Source organism: Salvia miltiorrhiza, chromosome 3 (assembly GCF_028751815.1).
Source record: "Salvia miltiorrhiza cultivar Shanhuang (shh) chromosome 3, IMPLAD_Smil_shh, whole genome shotgun sequence".
In the NCBI taxonomy this organism is placed as follows: domain Eukaryota; kingdom Viridiplantae; phylum Streptophyta; class Magnoliopsida; order Lamiales; family Lamiaceae; genus Salvia; species Salvia miltiorrhiza.
In genome coordinates this window covers 50,861,554-50,871,869 of record NC_080389.1, presented here as the reverse complement: position 1 = coordinate 50,871,869, position 10,316 = coordinate 50,861,554, and the positions used below count along the sequence as shown (strand labels likewise).

Here is a 10,316-nt window from a genome sequence, read left to right as displayed (position 1 = left end):
GTTAATTATTTTTTTAAAAAATGAGACAATCTAAGGAACCTTTAAAAGTATAAAAGACGCAAAATTAAGAGTTAGACCTCGTTAAAACCTCTCTCGAAAAAATCAAAGAGGAAAATCTAAAAGAGAAAAAAAATTGTCAGTCTACAATTAGAAATAAAGACATGGAGCCCAATGGAGGACGGGAGCCAGATTCATTCGTAATAGTAACTAAAAAAGAATACACCTTTTGTAATACTAGTTCAATAGTATGTGTAAAAATATATAAATTTAAGTATAATATATTTAGGTAAATGATCAAGTGAGAATCACTATCTTTTGTGAGAATTGAGAATCATACATAAACACATAAAATCCATAAACAAGAAATTATCAAAGTGAATAATTAAATATAATACATAAATAAATATATTAGTTCATTTTTAATCTTGTATATATATGATATTTAACTGTTCACGATTTAATAACTCTTGCTCATATATTTTATATTTGCGCGTGATTCTTACTCTTTCACAAAAGGATGTGAAGGATTTCATTACGATTAGTAGATCAATTTAACTACAATTATTTTAAATCTTCAAAAACAAAAGAATTATTATGTTATATCAAATTAAATAAAATTATATATTAAATTATAAAACTATACTTAAATATTAAAATTAGCTAGAAATTGAATCCCCGATGTTTCACGATCTCATTACACATTGCCTTATGAATAGCTAATTGAGTCAATCACATTCGCAAAATATCAAGGGCAATGATTTAGGTGTCAGCTAAGTTGTGCTTTGTTTTATTTGTATCATCGAGCTTCTTGATGACTTTTTCCATTATATTGATGTAATTTCCCTTGTCTGAGACTGCCAACAACAATTCAATATTTTAACCTTTTTCCTTTGTCGCACTTTACCACCTTTTGCCTCGAGCTCCAATGGAGGCAAATCGTTGAAAGTCACAAAAAAAATACTTCATATTCGCAGAAAAATGGCTATTTACCAAAGAAAAGCCAAACGACTAATTTCTTTAGCTTTTAATTTATTTATTTTTGTAATTGAACATTTTCTCTTCGCACCCAATTCTAAAAATAGAGCCCCCGTTCGAGCCCAGGGGCGCGGCATTGCATAGCGGCTCGCCGAAGGCAGGCGTGAGCATCTTGGTCGAGCCCCACTGCTAATGCTCTAATTCATTTAAGATGGCCCCTTAATTTATTAACTGAAAATGGAGGATGCATTCCATTTATTCATTGCACACAAAGTAGATACACAAGCTACTGATTCAACAAAACAAAAATAACTGGCCGAATTTGCTAAGATTTATGCATATGAACGATACAGAGATGGAATCACTGATCCAAGAAGCAGTATTACTAGGGTTGGTTGTTCACACAAGCAAGCAAAGCATGAGTTACATCTCCAGTTAACCCCAAAATGAGATCTAACTCATATTCCATAGCTGCCATCACACAAAAAAACAAACAAGACCAATTGCGCGCTGCATGGACACACACATTCGAGGAATCTCTAGAACGGCGACAAAAAGAAAGGCATGTTTCCTTCTCTACATTACTGTACAGAACGAGGAACTACTCAGAAATTAGGTCTCACCTCTTGTGATGAAACCTCACCTTCAGTAAGAACTGCATCTTAACCTGCATAACAAACATGTAAAAAGCTTTTATCAAACAACAGCCTTCACAGATAGCAAGAAGGCATCTAGCATCGAAATACTTACTTGAGCTGTATTATAGACGATATATTCATTATACATAAGCTCCGTTGCCCTCACTTTCGAATCCACTGGTTTTCCACATGGTACAACGACGTCATCCCTCCATTTCACAAATTCTGATTCTAAAGGCACTTTCTTGCCGAGACCTTTAGTAGAGTGCTTTCCTTTAGGAGGCTTGTCCATATACTGAGTAGAATAAAAATACGACAAATACGTTAAAGTACTTAGCATCAATAGTGTGACACCTTATGTGCTTGAATAAGTGAAAAATTCAGTTCAAGCCGAGGATGTATAAATTTAGTAATTGCATTGAGAAAAATACTAATTTCATGTTACCTGTGACTTCGTCAGCTCAAAAACATCGCCCAAGGCAACTTCACTGAGAAGCATCAGTCCCACGGGATTTTTCTTGTCAGTGAAACAGTATTGAGCACTTTTACTGACCAGGTCTGCAAAGTAAACTCCCTTCCCAAACTGCACATCATTAAACCTTTTCAAAGTAAGTAGATGAAGCTTACTGATTAAACCTTTAAACTAAAACGATAAAGTGTCATAAGAGAACCATATAGCCCGTTGCTGGGGCTTCTGGAGGCGCAATTCGTAATCCTTGACTAAGAATACCAACAAAGTTGGTCAATCGTGATCCTGTAAGAAACAGAGTATTATATCCAGTTCATAAGCATATCCTCAGAAGCTGAGTTTAAATTATGCATAGATTCAAACCCACCATGCCAGAGAAGCATCTTGTTTTTGAGTTTTGATCGATAAGGAGCATACTTGTCCGTTTCTCCTTGTCTTTCAAGAGAAAATACTTCCTCCAATTGAAGTGCCCATTCCTGAGGATTGAGGTAAAGTCAGAATTTACTGTTCATGCATGTACACCTTCATTTCAATGAACAGGAAACCACAAAATGGAGGGGGGGGAGGGGGGAGATTGGGAAAAGAACCCACTGTATGAGTAGGAGCATGTGTAGTCCGCAGATACTTCTCAATCAGTCGGAACTCTTCACTGTCATGAGAAAGTGGAGAAACATGGCAGTGTAGTTTCTCATACTTCTCGTCAATAGATTCATTGGTATTGGCATCAAAACCAACCAGTTTTGAAGCTATTTCAATATCCTGGAGTGCTTCCAGCATTTTCACCTGAAGAAAGTGACAAATGCAACTGAAATGCCATAGAAAATTCACTTTTGTGAACCAGAAGAAAATTAGATTACAGATTAAAAAGAAAACACGCGAGAAAAACAAAGGACCAAAGCCAATTTCTTAGTCTTGGGTTCCTTTGTGCACCTGACTCTCCAACTATTTCGCACTGCTTCAGTCATTACCAACTTTACATAATTTGTTATCACTCAATATGGCCATTAACCAAATAAATAATGAAGGTGTCGATCATGTTAAGTGGTTACTAAATCAGATGACTGAATTATTTCAATCAACAGTCCGCCACTCATTTAAAAGGTCTGTATACAAGTAACACTCCACCAGATTCAAGCCATTTATTTATAATACACAAATAAACATGTAGCTTCACTCTTAAAAGGTAATAAATGTATATGTAACTGTATTTTAAGTGAATAAATTGGACCGATAATAAAGGTGATAATAGCTGGTCAGTATCAAGCGAGAATGGAAGAAAAGGGTTTAACAGAAACTACAGGATAAGGGAAAGCCTAATGGAATCATTGTATTACTTTTTCTGCTTGTCATCCCAATACAGTAGTGAAAGTAAGCCGCATTTGGCTTTAAGCTAGAGAAAAAAGAGTTAGACAGGATGTGATAAAAAAAAAAGGTCACTTCTTTAAATTAAAGTTGTTGATGTACCATGGTTACAATCAAGTCAAGCTGCACAAGTGTCATTTCCCAAGCAGCAAATTTGCAAAGAATTTTTGCTGGTTAAACATAATCTATGCAACTTCTCCAAACTGTCACTATTTCAATACCTAATAAATCATCTTGCCATCCAAATTTAATCTAGAGCTTCAGTCTCATACAGCTTGGTTCTTTCTAAAGAATCAATTGGTCCAAATAAGAAATGAACAAATAGAATTAGGAAAATTAATAATTCAATTGAGGAGTTCAAACAATAAGTTTTTAAAATTTAAATACTTTGGATATTCATATTCCCAGTTTCCCACAGTGACAACCTTAGTCATCACCAGCTCATATCTCAGACTCCAAAGAAAGTTAGTATTTGCGGGCAAGATGCACGTGTCATTTTTACTGCTGGTATTGATAGTACATGGTCTAAGGTAATAAAATGAAATAGGATTCAAGAAAACGAAGAAAACATTAGCATGGATTTTGAAGATGCATAAAACAGAGAAATCAAATTGAGTTAGTAGCATCACCATGTACCTTTTGTTTAAAGTCATCCTCATCCTTAATAACATGTGGATGGATAGAAGGAATAACAGTGAAAAATTTGTTGCTAGCATCAACTATAAGGCTCTCTTTCACAGTAGGATCATAATCAGTGTTCTTTAACAAATTTTGGATCTGTGTTAGCGCCTCAAAACCTGGAATATAAATAATAAAAATATAGATTTAACTAACTAATATCCGATTAAAGATGAATGTAGAGTGAATACAATTTACCAACAAAAAAATTCACAGGAGGTATTATAGTGTAGCGTATAATAAAGCTTGACAGATGCACCTTTTTGGATATTGCTTTTACTTAGTTTCCCAAGAGGCATTTCGGACAAATTGATCTCAAATTCCATCATAGCTGCCCTGCATGATTCTGGTCTTTCAGGTATATTGTAGAGCTAAAACATAATATTGTCATCACATAAAAATCCCAAAGCCAAAACCTGTATGTCTCCACATTAAAAAGCATCTTCATCAATTCCACCAACTGAGGCGCAAGTTTGCTGCTTGTGAAATCAAGCTGTTTCTTCTTAGATTCTTTTACTCCATAATCCTACAAACATAGATATACAAAATTTTGATAAAATTGCTCATTCAACCCACTGCAAAAGAATTTCTAAGTGAAGGGAGAAAGATCAGCATACAATATCTAATGGATAGAATTTGCCAGGTTGCTTGTGAAAATCTTTTTTACCCTCCCACGACTCCCATGTATTCCCAGTCTTATCTAGAAATAACCGTTTGAATTCTTCAATTGCATCATATTTATGCATTTCTTCCAGCTTGTTTCCCCCAATTTTCTCGTTCCCAACTCTTCCCCATTTTCGGAACACATAACAGTCGGAACTTTTGTCATCTTGAATGACTTGAAGAATGTAGTAACTTCACATGGAGGAGCACAAGAATTATATCAGACCAATATAAATATTAAAGGAAAAACCAAAAGAAGATAACCATGCCAGATATCAGCCATAGAAGACAAATATAATGGAAAGAAATATCTATTGCAAAAACTAAAATGTGATTGAAAAATAACCCATAGATCACCAGCTCACGTGGTAGTCAACATTGGAATTAAGGTTATGTGGTGATTTGTTTTACTGAAGCACCAAAAACCCATATTTTATACAGGTGTGAACCATAAATGTATAGATGTGCATTAAGAATCGACAATCGAAAAGCAACTTTATCTAGGCACAAAACTCATGATCCAGTGTTTGCAATTGGCAAAATAATCATACAAACATCACATAGGGCAACAACTAACATGTGCCATTATTTACCAAATAACTGAGAAAGAGAATAAAACGCATTCCAACTTTGTCATATGCTCACATTACAGAGCATGTGCATTTAATAATTACTAAGAGGGAAGGCAAACTACTTCTTTTGTCTCGAAAGCCTTCTAATTTCATTTGCATGGGGGAAAGGAAGAAACCTGTTGAGCAGGGTACAAATTCTTGGAAAACAATATAAATTATCAAACGAGATGTCCAGTAGGTTTAGTAGTAAATTAGTGAAGTTTAAAATACTATATTTCTCTCAAAATTCAAGTGCTGATTCCATTACTTCAAAGAAGTTTCAGAATAAGAATGATATACCTATTAATACCAGTTGATAAGTCAGATATATTCAATGTAGTATTGTATATACTGTTCCCATCCTCAAGAATGTGGCCAGAATCTTGTAAGCCGGATTGAATATGCACAGCACTTTGCCCTTTCACCTTGACAGTAGTCATGCTATGAGTCTTCTCAATTGCTTCAACTCGGTATGAGTCAAAAGGAAGTTTCTTCTGTCTTTTGATGCAATCAACTAGATAATCTTCCCTCACAATTGGTAATTTCATCCTCCTGTCCAGATGAAATTGTTGATCCCGATAAGCCAAAAGACAAAAGCAAGGTGAGACTAATGCAAAATGCCTTGCACTTTGGAGATTTACCAGCATTTCAATAGGAAATCAAGGTGGATCCAATGTAAAATGTCTTAAGACTTAGCAATTACCTTGCCTTCTTTACCTCAGCAGAAGTGTTATCCAACATACCAGTGACAACTAGGCAATTGGTTTCTAGTGAAAAAAAAAAAATTAAAGAGAGTAAGTCACATAATTTTTCCTAAATACAAAAGATACAAGACAGATCAATTTGAGCAGACCAACAGTGAACCTTTCTTAATCTTTGTATGAACTTGTCCACCTGATCCTTCAATTTTGTTCTTCCACACCTCCTGAAAAAGAGAATATAAACAGCCTACTCTTACACCCCCCAAAAAAAAAGTAACAAAGGGTTTCATATATGAGATGGCAATACTAAAGAAAATAAATTTAAGAGTGTACCATTGATTTATCAGGTACTCCAGTAATGGCAACCTTCAGATCTCCAATATTTTCGACCTTGGATGATTGACTAATCCCACTAGCAGATTTACTGCCTGATGGTCCACTAGGGGACTTTGGAGGAAGCACTCGTTCTGGTTTCTTCACTTTTTGTGACTTAAACCACTGCAAATATTGATTCATCAGGCAACCAATCCTAAGGGTAAAAATATGAAAGTGAGTGAGCTTCTTTTATCATATTACCTTAAGAAGATACTCATTGCTTGTTTCTTCAGGTATCTTCCACTTCCCCTTAATACGTTGTGGTTCATGTGAAGCGTAGGAGCACTTTGTCCACTCTGATAAATACCCAGAGCATCTATACATTCCTGAGGAATAATTGAGCCATCCAGAACACATGGGGCATTTTGCAAGTGCTCCAAAGAACATTCCATCAGCACTGAACAACTCGGACAAGAAAAGAACCTTAAAATGCATATTACATGATAGATTTAGCATAAGACCAAGTATTCTACTAATTTTAATGACCACAAGACTGACGGATGTAAAGTTTGAAAAGGAAAAATCAATAGCATCAAACTTTCCCTCACACACCGAGGAAAGGAAAAGAAAAGGAACCAAAAAAAAAAAAGTCACAACCAAAACTAACTTTAAAGAAAAGTCGCTCAAGCCTGAAACTGGGAAAGGATAAAATTGCAAAATAGTTAAAGGAATCACAAGACAACACACCACAAAACCAGGTAATTAGATCACTTCTATTAGTGAGAACAGTCCATCGAATTTTGAAAAATGACACATAAATTGGTCATAATCACAAAAAAGTAGAATATAATTACCAGCGTGCACGCAAATCAAGTTCCGATCCTCTTGTATCTTGCTCATTGACTTCTAGCATCTCTTTTAACTCTGATGTAGTTACATGCTTCTTAAGATCATCTTTAAGGGCCCAGATGGCCTTAGTTTGCATCTCCAGCTGGGTGTCCAGAACAGGTTTTTCATCGTTCAAGTCCTTGGTATTCTTGGAAGACGGGGTCTTGCTTAAAGGAGTATCATCACTCTCAAGGGCTCTTTTCCTCTTGGCACCACTTTGGTTTGCTGCCTGTTGGATACCCTCCTTCTCGTCATGCTCCAGTTTTGTGCCTGAAATGTGAAGTGTCACTGGCATAGTCAAAGAACTAATCAATTAACTAAAGCAAAACTCAAACCTCCAGATGTAGAAGGTTTCTTTACAAGCGACTGAACTGTAGCGCGGTCTGAGGCTGTAAGACTGTCCCATCCGGAAAACTTCTCCAGTTGGGGATTTGATGACGTTTCAATGTAACACTTAGCATGATTCCAGGACAATGTTTTGGCACCTTGACCTTCAGGCTTGGTTGATATCCGAAGCTAATGCACAGCCAGAAAACACAAGGAAAAGGATAATTCATACCAATAAGTAGCTAAGTATCAACCATTAAGTACTCATTGACATCAATACTTCAATATAAAGTTTCAATGAGATAAAACACAATCACATCGAGCAGAAAAGTTTTCATGGACCAAAAAGAATATCCAAGAAACATGTAAATTCATATTCTTTGCAAAAGACACGTGCAAAAATAACAGCAAAGGCCATTTAATACATAAATTAGATGAAACAGTTCAAGACAATCTATAATATTCTTAGATCTAAAAATTGACTATGCAATAGCATTATTTATGAGACAGTGCTATCACATTCTGTGTAAAATCAGACCAAGTATTTTAAGATTTAAATTGATAAGAAAACTCTGAAACACTTGGTGCCTATTACGAATAAAGAATAGAATTAGTCAGTTGATGAACCTGCAAGGTTTCTATGAATTGTTATAAACACCTCCCATAATTGGTATGACATAACTCACTGAAAGGCCTTTTGGCTAATGCCTAGAGCAACTTGTCTGGTAAGTAATAACTGTATCTGTATTCCAGTCCACACTTACAAAAGATAAAGAGTCCCGAGCCAAATAATTCATCAATAGGCTATCTTATAGCACAATGTTAATGATCATGTTCATCTAACATATGGTTTGTTCAGTAAAACAAATATGCCATTTCATTATGGCTATAAGCCATATGAGAATGTGCATCTAACCATAATAAGATAGGGTAACATTCAGAAAATGAAAAGAAAAATAGTTTACCAAAGAACTATTCTTTATTCAGTCTTGTACTCATTTTATCAAGTACAGCACTAAACACCTTACCTCTCCTTTCGCAATCTTCTGGTTGCAGCTGCGGCAAGTAGCACGAGCGGATGGGGAAACTTCAACACCACACTCTACATTCTGAGCAGCAGCGGAACTCGATTTCGCTGCATCTTCAACATACTTTCTTATCTTCTGCTGATCGTCCCAGCGAAGCGACTCTAACCCTTCCACATCATCAACCCTGCAAGAATCTCTACATGAATCAGAAAATCACCAAAAGCCTATTATTTAACTTGTTTTTCTTCCTTGAATAAAAAAACATACAACTTTATCTGTTTCGCTTTCCTTAAGATGCAAGCAGCATGGTTCCACATCTGGCTCCAGAAACAAACTCAAGTCAAGTGGAATAAAGCTAAAAAGAAGTTCACCCCCAAGACAAGAATGAAGAAATAAAAATTCTAAAGTTTTTTTATACTCCATTTCAAATGAGAATATCTCAACAACCACAATACAACTTCGACGTAACCACAATACAGCCATTTAATAATTAGCAAACAGCATAAGTCCAGTTCAAGAAACCACACAAAAAAAAAAAAAAAAAAAACATTAGAAGCTACCCAAACTGCATGATTTTCTAAAAAAAGAGCCATAATAAGGCGTCACCAAGTAAAATGAACAGAACAAACAACAGAATTTCGGTAAGAAAAGGCCAATACATTCTGGAAATTAAGGAGCCAGAAAATCAGGGGAATAGATTATGTCAAGGAAATTGTCCTTCACCTAAAACGGGACAAAGCGTGCATATCAACCAAAATAAAGCGAAATAGACAACCCACATTGCCAAGAACAAGAAGAAACACGTTACAAAAAAAAATCATTTTTAGGGCTTTTGATAGGAAACACAAATAAAGGGCTAATTTCATAACATTAAACTCAAGCAAGAAGTGAGAAAATGGGGGGAATATACAGGCATGAAACCGTCAAACTGAGAGGCCTGGACTATCTTCCCAAGCCTGAGAGTCTCCTTCTCAATGGAATTCTTGCAAGTTTTGCATGATGATCTTGATGACTTGGCATACTCTGCTTTCCATGGCTTCGGAGGGTTCGCCATTTTCACCTTGCCTTTCTCAGAAAAGTACCTTTCTTTTCTTGGTTTTCTTTAGTGAGAGGAGTGAGAAGAATACTAGTATGTGTGGGATTGTGTCACTTGTGTGTGTATGCAGATACATATCTATACTATATTAAAACAGCAGTTTTCAATTAGAAATTGATTTGCAAATCAATTTCAATGGCAATTTTGAAAATATATGTAATATAAAGGTTATAAATAAATTAGAATACACTCATACCCTACTAATTCACCATTAGATTCACGGATGAACTAATTCCACGCCATTAAATTGAAATTACTCAATCCACTATACACGGTCAAACAAAATAAATTATGTTATGCAAAATAATTCAAAATTAAAATAAATGTCCACCAATTTCTCAATTCAATACAAAATCAATAATCAAAAGGCAACTTTTAATTTAAAATTAATTTCAAATTAATTTGAATTGCAATTTTGTAAAAAGTACAAATAACTATGTTAATCAAATTAACCGTTTATTATTGACTTGGTAACCACCGTGTTTTTTTTTTTTGTAGGGACCAATATTAATATTCCATTTTACATATTTCTATGTAAATATATTATAATAAGGCAATAATTATA

General features: G+C 35.1%; 1 protein-coding gene across 1 annotated transcript; it reads right to left on the bottom strand.

The window, feature by feature from the left end:
- Positions 1–1,276: 1,276 nt before the first annotated feature.
- On the bottom strand, positions 1,277–9,815 carry LOC131014185 (poly [ADP-ribose] polymerase 1). The gene is made up of 20 exons (XM_057942077.1): positions 9,566–9,815; positions 8,923–8,972; positions 8,656–8,839; positions 7,636–7,816; positions 7,267–7,570; positions 6,674–6,869; positions 6,431–6,595; positions 6,261–6,321; positions 6,100–6,163; positions 5,697–5,948; positions 4,740–4,977; positions 4,539–4,648; positions 4,382–4,458; positions 4,081–4,241; positions 2,674–2,865; positions 2,450–2,558; positions 2,285–2,367; positions 2,059–2,196; positions 1,726–1,908; positions 1,277–1,642 (listed from the first exon to the last, which is right to left on the bottom strand). The coding sequence occupies exons 1-20, from the start codon at positions 9,707–9,709 to the stop codon at positions 1,595–1,597; spliced, it is 2,940 nt and encodes a 979-aa protein (XP_057798060.1). The 5' UTR covers positions 9,710–9,815; the 3' UTR covers positions 1,277–1,594.
- Between the last annotated feature and the right edge of the window lie 501 nt (positions 9,816–10,316).

What these genes read in the sequence shown, in the direction of transcription:
- LOC131014185 (XM_057942077.1), bottom strand. Translation starts at nt 9,709, where the DNA reads ATGGCGAACCCTCCGAAGCCATGGAAAGCAGAGTATGCCAAGTCATCA. An exon ending in GCTGAGGTAAAGAAGGCAAG is followed by an intron (nt 5,949 to 6,099) that starts GTAATTGCTAAG and finishes TCATCTGGACAG; the next exon opens with GAGGATGAAATTACCAATTG. An exon ending in CACATGCTCCTACTCATACA is followed by an intron (nt 2,559 to 2,673) that starts GTGGGTTCTTTT and finishes CTCAATCCTCAG; the next exon opens with GAATGGGCACTTCAATTGGA.